General features: G+C 43.2%; 1 protein-coding gene across 3 annotated transcripts in view; it reads left to right on the top strand.

Moving 5' to 3' along the window:
• Positions 1-19,007, top strand: part of LOC132821802 (interleukin-1 receptor accessory protein) — a 47,328-nt gene that overhangs the window by 17,181 nt on the left and 11,140 nt on the right. For 2 of the 3 annotated variants that reach the window (XM_060834608.1, XM_060834606.1), the window contains exons 4-8: positions 5,376-5,652; positions 7,360-7,591; positions 12,138-12,306; positions 12,414-12,485; positions 13,002-13,128. In XM_060834608.1, the coding sequence (XP_060690591.1) occupies positions 5,376-5,652; positions 7,360-7,591; positions 12,138-12,306; positions 12,414-12,485; positions 13,002-13,128 (877 nt within the window). The remainder of the gene's footprint in view (positions 1-5,375; positions 5,653-7,359; positions 7,592-12,137; positions 12,307-12,413; positions 12,486-13,001; positions 13,129-19,007) is intronic. The other variant, XM_060834609.1, reaches the window with a different exon arrangement.

The following is a 19,007-nucleotide window of genomic DNA, read 5'->3' as shown; positions in this document are numbered from 1 at the left end:
AGAAGGGCTTATGCCCAAAACATCGAATCTCCTGTTCCTTGGATGCTGTCTGACCTGCTGCGCTTTTCCAGCAACACATTTTCAGCTTTAATCCATTAGTGACCATTGTGCCAGATTTCAGAGTTGCCATCAAACAGCCAACAGAGAAAACTCCATCACGATAAGTTTAATGCTGGGAAAATGCAATATTCCCACTGATTTGTGGGAATCATTTGTCTAAGACTGCCTAAATTAGAGGAAAAGTATCTGGAAAGGTGCCAACCATCTCAAATACCCCTGACAGACCCAAGTGGAAGGAACATGCGAAAACCTTTGCGTCCCACCCACTTGCCTATTTAGACACCACTTCCTTCAACTCTGCCAGGGGGGTGTGGACCAGCATTGAGCATCAGTTATCTCAGGACCCACACTCTGGAGTGGAGGCTCATCAATCATCCATGCTTTTGAGGGACTGAAGAAGAGCTGGCAGAACCCAGAACAATGATACTTTTAGCATTGTAGTGGAAAGTAGGGGATAAAAGATTTTAAACTGCTTTAATGGTGTGAAGTCCCTAAGCAGATTATAGCAATGGACTGTAAACATCCAATCATTATCATCAAGAACTGCTTATGAATTAGATAAAACTTATATCACTGAAACAGGCCACTTGGGCCATCTGTTTCATGCTGATATTGATGCTTCATAACAGCCTCCTCTCAACCCATCTCCATTTCACTCCATCAACCTATCCTTCCATTCCATTCTCCATTTAAGTGTGTATCTAGGTTTCCCTTAGATGTGTCTAACTACTCTCTCACATATAAACCCTGCAGTGAGCAGGGCAGCGGTAGACTCCAGTTTGTGGCCACTGCCATATGATGCCTTAAAACGGCGTAGCTCAGACCTGTTGGGATCCATTATTAAGGTTAGGTAGTGTAAGAAACTTTATTGTTAGGTGGTGCTCACGTAAGGTAGTATTAGCAAGTCTGGAACTTGTTAGCTTCACTAGACAACAGTAAGCCATTATGTTACACTAAGAACAGACTGAAAAGCTGATGGCATAGCCTGAAGAGGCCCCAGGGAGGGTGAGAGATAACAGGACATTAGAGCCGTGTCTAGATGCACGTAGCTCAAACTGAGGTAATAGAACGTTATCAGGTGAGACCCAATCACATACGAAAATTCTGCTTTTTACCAAATAAGGATGTAACTCTGGAATGTGAGAGAACAAAAGGATAGACAAATTTAAAAAATAGTCAGAACGCCTTCTCCAGCAAGCCTGATACCTTGCTGTAACTCGATTCTCTCTCGAATAAAGCAGTCTGTTTCTTAGAATCTGACCCGGTGTCTCATTCCTCCGAAATGAACACGGGGACGGTAGAACCGTCCTAACAGACCCGACATTGTGCATACCAGTTGGAGGATTTTCAGGTATGTGGTGGAATCCCGTCTGCAGTTACCCCTGCCCAGATGGCATTTCACATGGTCCCAAGATCCCGTACTTCCCACTGGAGCCTGTGCCCTACAACCTGAGTCACCTCCAGAATTTTAGCTTTGTCCCCTCAGAGATGTAACACAGCGGGCCCTGTACAGACTGCTGCACACCATCCACCTCTTCTCCCTCACCAACCACCTACAAGGGAGTCCTCCCCCTTTTCTCTCCGAGATCTGGGTGGAGAGTGTTGCACATGGTGGTCCCCTGCAACCGCAGATTGCGGTGGTTCACAGACTCCCAGCCCAACTGCTTGTTCTGTGGTGCTGTGGACTCCGTGGACCATGTATACATTGGGTGTGGGCGTATGCACTCCCTTTTTAGTTTTCTAGAGAGCATTCTCCTCTGCTTTTGGTTGCATTTCAGTCCCACGCTCTTGATCTTTGGGCACCTGGTGCAGAGGGGGGAGGGTAGGTCAGGGGATCTCCTCGTGGGTCTGCTCCTGGGCTTGGCCAAACTGGCCATAAACAAGCCCAGGCAGCGGGTCATGGAGGGGGTCGTTAGGGCCAATTGCCTGCTCCTCTTCCGCGGCTACGTCCGAGCCCAGGCATCTCTAGAGAAGGAGCATGCGATGTCCACCAACACCCTTGAGCTGTTCAGGGAGAGGTGGGCACCGCAGGGAGTGGAATGTTTAATTTCCCCCTCCAACTCTATTTTGATATGATCCCTGCCTTCCCCTTCACTGTTTTGATCATGCAGCATTGCCCTTTGATGTGAGGGGCCCTGCTTGTCACTGGCCACTCGGGTATTTCCTTTCTTCCTGCTGGGTGATTACAAATAAAGATTTAAACACCTGTTGTTCTTCACTATGTCAAAACAAAAAAAAACCCTCTAGTCTCACCCCTCTGGATAGAGATATTTTCCCCAAATTCTCTGAAACTTATTCGTGACTGTCTGTCTTTTATTTTACAGACCATGCTTCTGAAAACCTTTAAATGAGGGAACATCTTTCCAAACTTAACCTATCAAACACCTTTACAAATTTCCACCAGATCACCCCTGGGTCTCTCATTCTGAGAGAAAACAGGCACAGTCTGGTGCTCAGTGAAAAATAAATGCCAAATTCCAGTGGCAATGATGTGCTCACTGCACCATCTGTAACATTGCAATAAATTAGAATTTATGTACATGAAATAGGAATATTAAATCACACGGAATGTGTAAATATCACATTGTACCAAGGAACCATAGAGTGGAAGGAAACTTGATAACAGAACAAACTTAAGGAATTTGTAGCTGAATCCATGAAGTGTTCAGAATAAGGTAGATAAACCTCAAATCAAGGTCACAGAGACTTCAAATTTGTAAAGGGAGAGAGAGCTTAGCAAAGGTTATTAAAGTTTCCAGAACAAATAAGAGGGCAGAGTATGGAAAGAGTCAGCAATCTAACTTCAGGCACGGCAGATAAATATCAGAAGGGGGTGGGGTGTGTGGTTAATGCAGGAACTGAGGGTGTTGCACTTACATGTGGGCAGTTTATAAGACAAGGTAAATGAGCTTTGCAATTGTCAGGTATGATGTTGTTGAGATATGGCTGCAAGTGAATCAGGGCTGGGAACGAAATATCCAAGGATAAAGTCCTATGAGAAAGATGGGAAGAGGGGCCAGGGGTGTCTTTTTAGTGAGAAATGAAATTAAATCGATGGCAAGAAGTGATATGGAAACAAAGGATTTGAATTATAAGGAGAGGCTGGATAATCTCTGACTTTTATCACTGGAATGTAGGAAGTGAAGGGTGATCTTTTATAGAAATTTTATAAAGCATGAGGCATACAGATAAGGTTAATGGCATGTGTCCTTTCCTTAGGATGGAGGGATTTCAAGACCAGGGGACATATCTTTTAAGTAAGAGGAGAACAATTTGACAAAGACACGAGGGGCAATCTTTTTTTACATAGCAGGGGGTTTGTGTGTGGAATGAACTTCAGAGCAAGAGTGGAAGAAGATACAGTTACAATAATTCAAAGACATTTGGGTAAGTACATGAATAAGAAATATTTAGAGGGATATGGGCCAAGCAGGTGAGACTAGTTTACTTTGGGATTATGGTCAGCATTGACTAGTTGGACCGAAGGGTCTGTTTCCATGCTGTATGATTCTATGACTGTAGAAGGTGTAGAATTTGTGTGGGTAGAGTTAAGAAACTACAAAAAAAAGACACGGGAATTGTGTACAAGTCTCCTAGCTGTAGTCAGAATGCGAGGCAGAAAATAAATTAGGTAGAAAAGGCACAATTACAATAATCGTGATGGATTTCAATATGCAGGTGGACTGGGAAAATCACTTTGATGGAGGATTCCAAAATAGGAATTTGCGGAATGTCTACAAGTGATTTTTTAAGAGCAGCTTGTGATAGAACCACTAGGGAAATTTTAGACTTGCTGATGTGTGAAGAGGCAGACTTGATGAGAAGCTTAAGGTGAAGGAACCTCGGAGGCAGGGACCAAAATATGATGGTTTGAGAGGGAGAAGCTGGAATCCGACATAACAGTAAGTACGTTTGAGTAAGGGTAACTTCAAAGACCAGAGGGAGGAGCTGGCCAGAGTTGATTGGAATGGAAGCCTAGCAGGGAAGATGGTGGAGCAGCAATGGCAAGGGTTTCTGGGAATAATTCAGGAGGCACAGCAGAAATTCAACCTAAGGAGGAAGAAACATACTAAGGGGTATACAAGACAACTGTGACTGACCAGGGAAGTCAGGGTCAGCACTACAAAAAAAAGAAAACCTACAATGTGGTGAAGATTAATGGGAAGTCAGAGGATTGAGAAGTCTTTAAAGACCAACAGAGGATGACTAAAGCAATGAGAGGGAGAAAACGAATGTGAAAATAAGCTTGTAATATAGAAGATTGGCAGTGTTTTCAGATATATAAAAGGTAAGAGAGAGGCTGAGTGGGCATTGAACCACTGAAAAAATGTGGCTGTAGATGTAGTAATGGGGAGCAAAGAAATGGCGGAAGAACTGAACAAGTACTTTGCATCAGTCTTCATGGTGGAAGATGCTAGTAGCATACCAGAATGTGTGGAGACTCAGGGGTCAGAGGTTAGTGTAATGGCCATCACTAAGGAGAAGTTGCTGGGGAAGCTGAAAAGGTCTGAAGAAGGATAAATCATCCAAACCAGAGGGATTGCACCCGAGAATTCTGAAAGAGTTAGCTGTCTTTTCAAACCACCCAACACCACACCATCCACCCTGTCGTCCTCCTGCGTGAATACCAATACAAAGTATTTATTAAGGACCTCACCCACTTCTTCCAGCTCCACATGTAAATTCCCTCTTTGTCTTTGAATGGACCTACGCTTTCCCTAGCTACCCTCCTTGTTCCTTTTATATATGTATAAAATGCATTGGATTTTCCTGTTTATTTAAGACATTTCCTAGCCCCTTTTTAGCTCTCCTAACTCCTTGTTTGAGTGATACCGGACTGCTCCTACATTTTATGGTCTTTTTGCTTCTTCCTTACTACCATGAACACTTCCATTGCCTTTTGTTCTGGGCACCTTTTTCCATTTGTTCCACTTGCTCCCCCTCCTCCTCTCCACAGCTTAAGAATGTCAGGGTGTGATCCCTTTTCCAATTCAAAGAAGAGTCATTCTCTCTCTGTCTGTCCATGTGTTTAAATCAATCATTGACTTTAATCCCTGCCTATATACATGTGCTCCTCCAGCACCATTATCCTCCCCTTCACACACCCATCCGTGAATTTAATGCATCAGGTGTATCTTCTCAAAACTAACTCTTTGTGGTTAAGCTTTTAGTCATCTCTCCCAGCATCTCCCATGACTTGGAATATTTTACCTACCTCGTATCAGCGCCAGTTGCTGAAATCATCTGCCTTCTCTTCTATTAGCTTCTCAAATTAAAGACTATCCCTCTTCTGTCTGTGTCTTTTTCCGCTTCAGGACAATGCATGGACTGGGATGTGAGCAATGTCCCTGAAGTGAGGGCCTACGACGGGGAGCCAGCAAGGGTTAGCTGCCCCCTCTTCTCGACCCACGTCAAGTTAAACTACAGCACGGCCCGTGGTTCAGGACTGACACTAACGTGGTATAAAAACAGACAAACTGAAGAGTTGATTGACTTTGATCAAGCAGGAAATCGCATCACCAAGGAGCAGGAAGTGCTGTGGTTTTGGCCAGTGTTTGCTAATGATTCTGGGAACTACACCTGCATGTTCAGGTATTTGACTTGAAACTGTTTGATTTATGGGCTTTTGCCCCTTATCAAGATTTTTGCTCTGGAACTGATGGCTGTGACATGACCGAAGTACACGTTACAGAAGGATGGCCGTCAGTCATTCTGATTGTTACCTTTTTTTTTGTTGGAAAGAGAAATCTGTCTAGTCCCACACCCACTGCATTTTTGGGGGGTTTTTTGGGCACTGATCTAATTAATAACTTTTTGACAGTCACTCGTGCATTCACTTCCAGCACGATACTGAGCAGCGTAACTCGTCATCTGATTTTGTAAAAGGAAACATTTCTCACTTCCTTTTTTTACCAATTACATTGACACAGTTTCCTCTGATTCCTGGGTCTTCTGACAGAGGGAACCCGGTTTCTCTTTATTGATTCTCGTCTTGTGCACATGGAGCTTGGAAAGGAAAGTGGGTCAGAATTTTGGGGAAATGTTGAAAAGGAGCTGGACTACTCTGGTCTTGTACTGTTTTGTTCACTTCCTGTGGGATTCTGTGGTCTGTTGGACAAAATCATGAGCGTGATCTATATTGTTAATCAGGAGGTGGAATCCTCTTCTTGAGGCCTGGGGCAAGCAACTTTCCCATTAATGGTAATCTGTTGGAATGTACCATCAGATTTATCTCCATGCAGTGTATTAACCTGGTTTTTGAATGAGGTAAATCTCTCTGTCTCACACACATACAGACACGCGCAGAGGCAGACGCAGACACACGCAGAGGCTGACACACACAGCCACACTAACCTGTTTAGCTGGTAGCATGCTGCTCCGCAGTTTACCATCAGGTGGTGTGTATCGAGAAACCTACATTAACAGTTGTCAACATGTTAGGGTGAGTTTGTATCAATAAATGTACAACTCATATGAACAAACAGTGGGGAAATCTTCAATCAGGGCTTCCTAAACTGTGGGTCACAAGCCCCCACCCCCTGCAGTTAACAGCCACAATTCTGAGGCTGTAATTTCCAAGATAACAAAGGTAACCATGGAGCTCCATCTGAGTGTTAACAGATGCATGGTCCCTTTTAAACCTTGGTTTCTTTTTGAAATAACAGGCATGGCCTAATTGGCTGAGCCTCGAAACCTGAATCCTGTCCTGAAAAAGTCAGTCTGATAGTAGGTGTATTCTACCTTTAAAGCTCTGTAGACTGAACAGTCCCTTCCACTCTGTCTCGCGTGTCTCCCACCCACTTTACTAGCCCCCCCCGCCCAGTCCCTTGCCTATCACATGTTTACCTACCCAACTCTCACCACTGCCTTCTCAGACTGGGGCATGGCTATTTTCAAGTATAAAATAGGGGAAATGTCTGGGAGCTGAAAATGTGTTGCTGGTTAAAGCACAGCAGGTCAGGCAGCATCCAAGGAACAGGAAATTCGACGTTTCGGGCCAGAGCCCTTCATCAAGCCCGAAACATCGAATTTCCTGTTCCTTGGATGCTGCCTGACCTGCTGTGCTTTAACCACCAACACATTTTCAGCTCTGATCTCCAGCATCTGCAGACCTCACTTTTTACTCGAAATGTCTAGGAGGTCATGTCTTTAAGAAAACTAGTAAATGCTGTAAACATAGTGCATGGGTAAGAAGGATTTGACTATATGAGAACGTAAAGCTCCTTGACAACAAAAAGGGGCGAAGAGTACATTTTGACCTCAAACATTGAATCTTCTGTCTTGTTAATTCCATACTAGGAACACTACTTATTGTCTCAAGGTGACTGTACCCCTTCTGGTCATTCAGAAAGGACGGAATGATTGCAACAGCAGTAAGGAAATGATTTTCCCTGTGCAGTTCGCTCTCGGAGAAACAAAATACTTGAGCTGTCCAGACACTACTGAATTCTCCAAGTCTTCAACCAACTCAACAGTTGCCTGGTATACTTATAAGGCCCCTTCGGAGCACTACGAAGAGGATCAGTGTCAGGTGTGGAACATTCTGGTGTATTGCAGTTCACTCAGGGATTCCAGGCTATCGTGATTATTTGTACTTTTATATGGCACACAATGGAATCTAGAGTTATAGATAGTGAGGGTAGAAGATCCAATCTGTATTCCACTGTATGGTGGGCGGCACAGTGGCTAGCACTGCTGCCTCACAGCGCCTGAGACCCGGGTTCAATTCCCGGCTCAGGCGACTGACTGTGTGGAGTTTGCACGTTCTCCCCGTGTCTGCGTGGGTTTCCTCTGGGTGCTCCGGTTTCCTCCCACAGTCCAAAGATGTGCGGGTCAGGTGAATTGGCCATGCTAAATTGCCCGTAGTGTTAGGTAAGGGGTAAATGTAGAGGCATGGGTGGGTTGCGCTTCGGCGGGTCGGTGTGGACTTGTTGGGCCGAAGAGCCTGTTTCCACACTGTAAGTAATCTAATTTAATCTAATCTAATGACTGTCCAGGAATCTCTCCCACTCATGTTGCCTGCCATTGCTTTGTGTTGTGGAAAGATTTGTAGCTTGATTGTATTATGAATGTACATTCCTTGTCCAACCAGTCCTGGAGAGGGTCTCCAACATGGAGACCATGGTTCGGAGGCAGGGGCACGACTCACTCCTCCAGAAAACCGCCATGGATTTTACTATTGGTCAGTTAGTTAACGTGGAGGTGATGGCCTAGTGATATTATCACTGGACTTTTAATTCAGAGGCCCAAGTCATGTTCCGGGCAGTCAGGTTTGAATCCCACCACGGCAGGTGGTGCAATTTGAATTCAATAAATATCTGGAATTAAGAATATAATGACTACTATAAATCCATTGCCAATTGTCAAAAATCCATCTAATTCATTAACGTCCTTTAGGAAGGAAGTCTGGCCTGCATGTGATTCCAGACTTACAACAAAGCGATTGACTCTCAACTACTCTCTGGGTAATTAGGGATGGGTAATAAATGCTGCCTAGCCAGCAATGTCCTCATCCTGTTAAAGACTAACGTTCTGATGGCTACTCTCCCTTTAACATAAGCAGTCAAGAGAACTGAGCTGTGATCATTCAAGCAATTGTCCTGGAAATAGATGATTAGCACTGCTGCTTCACACCTCCAGGGTCCCAGGTTCGATTCCAGCCCTGGGCGACTGTCTGTGTGGAGTTTGCACATTCTCTCCGTGTCTGTGTGGGTTTCCTCTGGGTGCTCCGGTTTCCTCCCACATTCCAAAGATGTGCAGGTCAGGTGAATTGGCCATGCTAAATTATCCATAGTGTTAGATACACTAGTCAGAGGGGGGTGGTTTATTCTTCAGAGGGTCAGTGTGGACTTATTGGGCCGAAGGGCCTGTTTCCACACTGTAGGAAATCTAACATTAATCTAATATTACATTGAAAAGTGATCACGTCACTCTGTAAAGCTGATCATTGGCCAATATATTATTTGGCACCAAATTTACAACAACATAATCCAAACATGGTCACTTCATTGATCTGTTAAATGCAGAACTGCTTTATGGTAGATGGGTACAGACAAACGTCCCCAGTCAACACTCGCCAATGCTTCCAGGAGTGCAAGATGCATCACTCTGAAAAACAGCCAAGGTGAAAGAAGCCCATGACTGCATTCAGGTCATGAATTACCCAATCTGCATATTGGACAAATGTTTGAATACATTATCCAACTGCTGGCAGCTGGAATCCAGCAGAAAGTTTCAGCATATGCCGTCAACCATAATGGTTTCACATCTGAATACCGAATGGCATGACTGTATGATTAATCCAATGCATAATAAGAAACACATAGTAACAGTAATGCAACTAGAATATAATAAAAGATGCAGCACGAAAATAAAAGTGACCTTAGCCAGCATTCTGAAAACACAACAGCCTCCAGCAAATATCACTAAAGCTGGATAGATCAGCAAATAACAGATATGTTTCAGGAGCTTGTAAACTGTTGTATTGCTACCTGTCTAAAGTATATTCAGAAGTAGGGTTATTTTTGTTTGTTGTCATGTAAATGGCTTAGTTCTTTAAGAGTAAACCTTTGGTCAGAATGAAAAAGGTATTTGTATGGACCTTTTAAGGGAGTGAGAGTTAGACACAGTCGATACCTACAATAGTATTTTCCCAGTGACCACTCCAGTAGTGTATAGTATTTGCTAATTCAACCAGTATATGTTACTGGTTTACAGTTGTCTGAGACATTTTACTGCAACCAATCCTCTTTTATTTTTGCTTTGTCTTAGGCCTATTTTGTGACTAGGGCTAGAGGATTCACCATGTAGAGTTTTTATAGCAGAGACACTATTCTTAGATGACAAGAAAGTGTATTGCATGATAGCAATATGTACAATTATATTAGGTCAGGCACATTTCCTAGGACCTTGGGGAACTAGTACAGACACTCCTCCAAAAGCTACTGTAGAACTTCTTATGTCCACCCAGAAACTGTGCAACATTGGTAGAATGAGCTAATGTCGCAGGAATATTAACCCCTTCAGAGCTATTAGCTCATACAGCAACTACACACCTCAACAAGGTAGGATTTAGTCCTGCGATGTATCAGGCTATGTAAGTAGCTATGATAGAGATCAGGTGCAATGATTGACGATACTTTGACTTTAAGAAGAGTATTTTGACTTTTTTGTTTGAGAGGTTAAGACCAGAGGTGATAAGTGCTCTCTTCCAAGCCAATAAACAGCTTGTGAGGCTTGTTTTTTTTTTAAAACTTTACCAATAGAAGCAGCATGAATGGGTGGAGTCGGCCTCTGGGTTTTAGTTTACCATTCAATAGTTATCAAGGTTTAAACACTATTTGTGGACATTGATCTCTCACTTTGTTACAGCTAAAAGTTTGGGTTCTTTCTACTGCCAGAATCGGATGTGAGACAATCTGTCTTACTGAATTTGCCTTTGCCAAAGGTGTGTTTGTGGTGTGTTACTATATTGTGACAGTTGTTAATGAGTAGTTATATAATCTATTATTCTGTTAAGCTTTCTAATAGAGATAAAGTTAGACCAATTTTTTTTTTTGGTTTGTATTTTAATGAGAGGTAAGAGTAAGTGTGTTTTGGTTAAAACCAAGTAGCATGCCCAACCGAATTATAACTGGAACACTTGGGGTCTAAGCTATCTCCTTGATGTATTTGAAGGGGTTTGGTCTGGTTCATAACATGATCAAGTGAATATTATCTGTATGTAGTCTTCAAACTAAGAATCCATGTTAGTATTTCACCAATCCTCATGTCTGATTGTTATGTTTACTTTAAAGAAAGATGTAACTCATCTTTGAAAGTTGTTTCAGGTTTAAATTTACTGCTGCATTAAGCATCTTGTGGAAAGGTTAGTTGAAATGACTCCTTCAGGCTGAAGTCGAACTTTAGGAAGGCTCCTGCACTGGTATAAACCTGATTGCTCAACTGTGTTTTAACGTTTAAATGGTTAAACCTTCAATCATCACTGGTTCCACAGATATGCCCTGTTCTGACTCATCACTGCCTCTCTCAGCCAGCTCTGCTATCTGTGATTGTTACATGAGTCATCAATTTCCTCAAGGAATAGAAATTTCCTGCTGCAAGATTTAAAGCCCAACGTCTTCAGTGCCATCTACGAACCCTGTTTCTGAGACACTGACTCAGCCCCTCCTCTTGGCTGTTATTTGAGACTGATTCAATCCTATGCACATTTCTTTTTTCATTCACTGGATGAGGGTGTTGCTGGCTAGGTAGCACTTATTGCCCATCCCTGATTGCCCAGATGGCCCATGTTGCTGTTGGTCTGGAATCCCATGCAGGCCAGACCAGATAAAGATGGCAGTTTCCTTCCTTAAAGCACATTAGTGAACTAAATGGGTGTTTTGACAATCAACAATGGATTCATGGCCATCATTAGTTTCTTAATTGCAGGCATTTATTGAATTTGCATTCTACCCTGCTGTGGCGGGATTTGAACTTGGGTCACCAGAACATTATTGGGACCTCTGGATTAACAGTCCAGCGATAATATCATGAGGCTACTGCCTCCCAGTTAATGTGCTTATTCTTGAATGCAGCTTTGTGGGACCAGATTTCACTCCTGTCCTCAACCATCTTATTCCATTTATTTGGTCTTGAGTACTTGGGGTATTCCTTTAAACATTGTTGCTCATAATTTTTTTAAAAATTAATTTGTCTGTGACATTTGGTGGTGAGGCCATTGTTTTGTTGGGCATCCTGTGTGAAGGTGGTCTTAAGTCACTGCAGCCTGTGAAGTACAGGTAAATCCCACAGTGCAGTTGGGAAAGGAGTTCTCAGATTATAGCCCAGTTACAGGGAAGGTGCCAAGAATTCTAATTTTAAATCAAGACCTGACTTGGGGGACTTTGTCCCTGCTGTTTTTGCCTCACTTAATTGGCGAGGTCCCTTTTCAAGATTGGTGAATTTGGGTCATTCAAAATGACTGAATTTCTGACCAGTATGTGATTAGATGGTTTCAGTTTTGTATTTTGAAAGGGTGTAAGGGAAAGCCAAGCTAATGTTATTTGTTTTGATTTCTTTCTCTCTTTTACACTTAGGGGTGTTGTAGAGTTGAGGAAGTGGTGGAGATTGTATCAGAGATTGAAGGTAAATTGGTATTCCACGTTGTACGAGAATACCACAGAGCAGAATACACGTGTGTCGTAACAATGAAACAAAGAGAACAGCCTTACACTCTGACCAGAACAGTCAGCATCTCGATTTGTGGTAAGTCTTTTTAACCTAGAGCACAATTTGTCTCTTCATCCCAGAGCCTCAGGGTAATTGGTAGGCTGACAATTCTTGTTTTAATTTGCGATTTTGTTTGCCCACAGCTAGCCAACAGGAATTGAAGGCACCGGTTTTAGTTTTGCCAAAAGTCAATCAACAAGTTATAGTTGAACACGGTGAGTGCGATTTTGCCAATTAGTGTTTGATTTTGCCAAATTTGGTAGTATGAGGAAATTTAAATAGTGCATCTGTCGGTGAGATTGACCAAGTTGATCAATGCAAGATCTTGTACGAGATGACAAGCGATTGTAAGAAAAAATTCAGCAACTTACTCCACATCTCCTCCCAGTGGTCAGTGTCTGTTGACCTTTGTAAATTACTAGGTTGAACGGTGGTCAGGAAAGCACAAGCATGACTGTGTCAAAAGACAGCTCATGTCTAGTGTGTGGTCCATACAGAACTTTTAATAACATTATCATCTTTTGATTTAAAAAGTGCTGCAAGTAATTTTATTGAAATTATGACCTGCTCAAATGTCACATTTTGGCCACAATATTGGCCTTCTCTTGCAAATAGAGATCACAGAATAAACATAGGAAAGTAGCGTTACCTTTGTTTCGTTGGGAGAGATTGGTATGTTTAGCAGATTATGATATGGCAAGTATTAAATGTGATTTTCAATTTCTGTCTAGGTCAGGAAGTAAATTTAACCTGTAGGATGTATTTCCATTGTATCCAAAATTCACCCACAACTCTCTGGTGGACTGTCGCTGGGCAACATGCAGAGGATCTAGCTCCTGCAATAAAATTATTTCAGAGGTACTTTTGAACCACCAGCTACCCTAAAGATGGCTTTCTACTTTTTAGAAATAATGAGGTCAAACTTCTGGAAGTTATATTGATGCGATCTGGGTGGAATTGGGCAAGGTCATGCCAGAGATTTGGGAATTTTTAAAATCTGTGTTGCAACCGTATCCATTTGCTTTGATATTTACTCTGATTCAAAAGTCGGTTTACCTAATCAGGCCTTCAAACCAAAGACGGCACTGCCCTGTGTTTGACACAGTTGGAAATAGTGAGTTTCCAGAAATTTGTGTGTGTGTTTGATGAGGCATATATTTTGGGATGCATTGATTTAAAATTGATCACTGCCCTTCAAAGCTTGTATACTGATTTTCATTGTTTGAAGCTATGCTCTGGAATGATTCTTCAATCCTTACATAAGTTCAGGCCAGAATTCCAGGTGACCTTTGAACAACATTCCTCTTCATCCAGGCATTCGACAAAGTTCCGTCTGGTAAACTGGTGAGCAAGGTTAGGTCACATGGAATCCAGGGTGAGCTACACATTTGGATACAAAATTGGCTTGAAGGTAGAGACAGAGTGGTGAGAGAGTGTTGTTGTTTTTTTTCAGACTGGAGGTCTTGACCAATGGTGTGTTGTAATAATTGGCGCTGGGTCCACTGCTTTTTTTTTTGTCATTTATATACATGATTTGGATGTGAATATAGGAGCAATGGCTCGTAAGTTTGCAAATGACACCAAAATTGGAGGTATAGTGGGCAGCGACGAAGGTTACTTCAGTACAATGGGATTTTGATCAGATGGGCCACTGGGAGTGGCAGATGGAATTTAATTTGGATAAATGTGAGATGTTGATTTTGGTAAGGCAAATTAGGATAGGACTCTTACAGTTAATGGTAGAGTCTTGGGCAGAGTTGCTGAACAAAACAAACTATGGGGTTCAGGTTCACAGTTCCTTGAAGATGGTTTCACAGGTAGACAGGGTAGTGACGAAGCTTGCCTTTATTGGTCAGTACATTGAGTATAGGAGTTGAGATGTTGTACTGAGGCTGTACAGGACATTGGTTAGGCCATTTTTGAAATTCTGCATTGAATTCTGGTCTCCCTGCGATAGGAGAGGGTGCAGAGAGGATTTGCAAGGATGTTGCAAAGGTTGGTGGGTTTGAGCTACAGGGGGAGGCTGAATATGCTGGGGCTATTTTCCTTGAAGCGTTGGAGGCTGAGGAGTGACCTTACAGATTTATAAAATCATGACGGGCATGGATAGGATGAAGAGCCAAGGTCATTTTCCCAGTGTGGGGAGGTCCAAAGCGAGAAGCCATGGGTTTAAGGTGAGAGGCAGAAAAATTAAAATGGACCTAAGGGGGCAATGTTTTCACTCGGGTGGTACATGTTTGGAATGATCTGCAAGAGGAAGTGATGGAGGCTGGTCCAATTACAACATTTAAAAGGCACCTGGATGGGTACATGAATAGGAAGGGTTTAGAGGGATTTAGGCCAAATGTTGGCAGATGGGACGAGATAAATTTAGAATATCGGATTAGCATGGATGAGTTGGACCGAAGGGTCTGTATCTGTGCTGTACATCTCTAAGACTCGTCCGGATTGTATGTGATGGTAAGGCTACAAGACAGCAAGCTGTGAGCTGAACAGATTGCAATCTCCTAGCAGAGTATTAGCGCAGACTACTGAGGTAACCAGTATATCTCCCCTTTTATCTCCGAGGCTGATCTATGTGTGCGTTAAAACCTTTGCTGCAGTTATTAATTAGATCAACACCTCATCAAGCTATAAGTGAGGTTAAGGGTTTTTTCCAGGTTGGTGACTTACCTGTAAACAGTAGCATTCCACAGGGATCAATAATGGGACTGCACCTATGTACAATATATACGTAATGTCTTGAAGAAGGAAGCATTTATACTGCAGCCAAGTTTATAGACAAGACAAAAATAGATGGAAAGGCAAGATGTGAAAGGGATACAAACAGTTTAGAGATAAAAATCACACAACACCAGGTTATCGTCCAACAGGTTTAATTGGAAGAACACTAGCTTTCGGAGCGACGCTCCTTCATCAGGTGATAGTGGGGGGGCTCAATCCTAACAGCAGAAAGCTGCAATACACGGGTTTGTGTGTGTGATGTCTTAAGTCTATGTCTGTCTGTGTGTCTGACAGTCAGTCTTTCTTTCTCCCCCTCGCTTCCCCCATCCTCCCTCGCTCGCCCTCCCCCTCGCTTCCACCCCCCCTCGCGTTCCCCCCCTCGCTCGCTCGCCCTCCCCCCACCCCCTCACCCTCCACCCCCTCGCCCCTGCATCGCTCACCCCCTTCCTCCCCCTCACGCTCCCCCTCCTCTCGCCTTCCCTCCCCCCCTCCTCTCGCCTTCCCTCCCCCCCCCTCCTCTCGCCCTCCCTCCCCCCTCGTGCCCCCCGACCCCCTCACTGCCCCCGCCACCCCCCCCCCTCGCCCTGCCCTTCCCGCCCTCCTCCCCCCCCCCCCCCCCCCCCCCTCGCCCTTCCTTCCCCCCTCCCCCGCCCCCCCCCAAAAGAGCAAAGGAGCAGTCTGGAAGGGCTGAATGGTTTACTGCTGTTCTTAATTCTTATGGCTTTATATTGGGTACATGGCTGTAGTATATTTGTAGGGAGAGAAATTGTCCTGATTCTTTCAAGGAAAGACTCTGTCCATGGAATACCTCCGATGTGGATACAAACCATTCGGCCCAACAAATCCACACCAACTCATCCAATCCAGACTCGCCTCCCACCACCCTATCCCCGTAACCTTGCATTTCCCATGGCTAATCCACCTAACCTACACACCTTTTGGAGTGTGAGAGGAAACCGGAGAACCTGGAAGAAACCCACGCAGACAGAGAAAAATGTGCAAACTGCACACAGACAGTCACCCGAGGCTGGAATTGAACCCAGGTCCCTGGTGCTGTGAGGTAACAGTGCTAACCACTGAGCCACCATGCTGCATCTACGTAGTGATTTTATTTATACTCAAGACACCTCTTCAGATTCCTGGCTACTAAAGATTATTGACACCATTCTGCGCTGTCTAATTGGAAATATTTAGTTGAATCTTTATGCAAGTACATTTGGGTGGAAGTGTCAAAATTAGACCAAAATGAAAAAGCAGCAGCATTTTCAGCTTGCGTTTTGAATAAAAACGTGATAGCCAGTGATCAAATCAATGAATACGAGATGGTGCGTGGTTTGTCAGAGAACTGTCAGCAACTTGCTCCACACCTCCTCCTAGTGGTCAGACTGGAACAACCTTGTCTGCTGACACAGCAATTTCTGACACATTCTCCTCATTCCTGATGAAGGGCTCTGGCCCGAAACGTCGAATTTCCTGTTCCTTGGATGCTGCCTGACTTGCTGTGCTTTAACCAGCAACATGTTTTCAGCTCTGATCTCCAGCATCTGCAGTCCTCACTTTTTACAGCAAATTAAAGGAAAGCTTAAGCAAGACTGCGTCAGAAGAAAGTTTGTTTGTGGATGGAAGGTGCGTGGCCTAAACAGAACTTCTAATTGCACTGTGTTACCTTGTGATAAAAAGTCCTGCAAGTAATCTTAGTGAGGGTGTGATACACTGAAATGTCACGTTTTGACCACAAATCCAAAAATTACCTTTGTTTACCTTTGGTGATCGTAGAATAAACATCACAAAGTATAGTTCTTTTTTCATAAAAATGTTGTTCTCCTTAACATTGCAATTTCTAGTGAATTTTCTTGATGGATACAAGATAGAAGTCTTGGACAAAATGGGTCCTTTTTTCAGCAATACTTTCAGTTCTACTGAAGACTGATATGTGCAAAAGCCTGTGGTGTCGTGATTGCCTTCTAGTTAGGTTGCCCCAAAGTCAAATGTTTTTATGGCTTTGATAGAACAAGCTGTCTTAAAAAAAAAGTTCATAATCCTCGCAAAACAATAAAAACAAACAATTGCTTCAGTGTTCAAAGCAATTGGTGGTGATGTTGTTAGATTAGATTAGACTTAGTGTGGAAACAGGCCCTTCGGCCCAACAAGTCCACACCGACCCGCCGAAGCGCAACCCACCCATACCCCTACATTTACCCCTACCTAACACTACGGGCAATTTAGCGTGGCCAATTCACCTGACCCACACATCTTTGGACTGTTCTCCACGCAGACACGGGGAGAACATGCAAACTCCACACAGTCAGTCGCCTGAGTCGGGAATTGAACCCGGGTCTCAGGTGCTGTGAGGCAGCAGTGCTAACCACTGTGCCACTGTTCCGCCCACAGTGAGGCCTCTTGTGGAGTACAGGGTTGGTCTTCCTGCTATAGGAAGGATATTATTAAGGTGGAGAGAATTCAGAAGAGATTTACCAGGATGTTGCTGGGAATGGAGAGTTTGATTGATAAGGAGAAGCTGGATAGGCTGGGACACTCTTCACTTTAGCCGAGGAGGTTGAGAGGTGACCTTTTCTGGAAGTTTATAAAATCATGAGGGACAAAGATAAGGTGAATGGCAGGTGTCTTTTTGCTAGGGTGGGGGATTTCAAGATTAGATGGCATATACATTAGATGAGATGAGAAAGATTTTAAAAAGACAAGAGGGGCATTGTTTTTGAGTGGTGTATGTGTGGAATGAACTTCCAGATGAAGTGGTTGATGCAGGTACAGTTACAATGTTTAAATGATATTTAAACAAGTACATAGTAAAACATGTTTAGAGGGATATGAGCCAAGCACAAGCAAGTGGGACTAATTTACTTTGGGATTATGGTTGGCATGGACTGGTTGGATCAAAGGGTCTGGTTCCGTGCTGTGTGTCTATATTACTCAAAGCACGTGTTCTATAAAATGTCTGCAAAGATAATGCTGTTTATTTGGTGGCTGTGTTTTCTGTGTCAGAATATCATGGATCAATGTTTTATTTCAAGCCTTAAATAGATAATAAAAATAGCTACATCAATGCAGGAATGTAATGCTGAGAAGTACTTGTTTCAATGAGACATTAAATTGAAGCAGCACCGTCTTGTTCAGGTGGATGTAAAGGATCTGTGTTTGTCTGAGTTTAATTCTATTTGTAAAATTTCATTCACAAATTCACTACCTATGTAATGGTGACTAAAGGAAGTTAACTGGATATAAGATACTTCTACAAGACATTTATGGGCGGCACGGTGGCACAGTGGTTAGCACTGCTGCCTCACAGCGCCTGTAGACCCGGGTTCAATTCCCGACTCAGGCGACTGACTATGTGGAGTTTGCACGTTCTCCCCGTGTCTGCGTGGGTTTCCTCTGGGTGCTCCGGTTTCCTCCCACAGTCCAAAGATGTGCGGGTCAGGTGAATTGGCCAAGCCAAATTGCCCGTAGTGTTAGGTAAGGGGTAAATGTAGGGGTATGGGTGGGTTGCGCTTCGGCGGGTCGGTGTGGACTTGTTGGGCCGAAGGGCCTGTTTCCACACTGTAAGTCTAATCTAATCTAATCTAATCTAATCTCAAGGTAACAGGAGGCTTATCAAAAATTAGTATAAAGAAAGAAGTAACTTGTTAACTCTAACTTTTATGTAATTATCTTGCTACCAACATAACCAGATAATAGGTTTCTGGTAATTTATCTTCTCATCTCTCCAACTACCCTTTGCTATGATCCCAGCTGATGGTTATTACTGAACAAGTCAGATCACAGGCTGAAATCTGGCCTCATCAATTTTTGTTTTTTATGTTTTTTATTTCACATGATGCTCTTTCCCTGAAACATATACACAGATTTGGTTTTAACAATAAAAGAGCATTTTATTACAGAAAAGAAATGCAGCTAAAATTAGATTAAAATAAAGATAAATTTGCATAATCACTCTGGGAGGGCTTCCATCATTTGTGTTCTTTGACACATACTGATTTTAAAATTGTAGCCCC

Source organism: Hemiscyllium ocellatum, chromosome 13 (genome assembly GCF_020745735.1).
Source record: "Hemiscyllium ocellatum isolate sHemOce1 chromosome 13, sHemOce1.pat.X.cur, whole genome shotgun sequence".
NCBI lineage: Eukaryota > Metazoa > Chordata > Chondrichthyes > Orectolobiformes > Hemiscylliidae > Hemiscyllium > Hemiscyllium ocellatum.
This window is presented reverse-complemented; position numbering and strand designations above follow the sequence as displayed.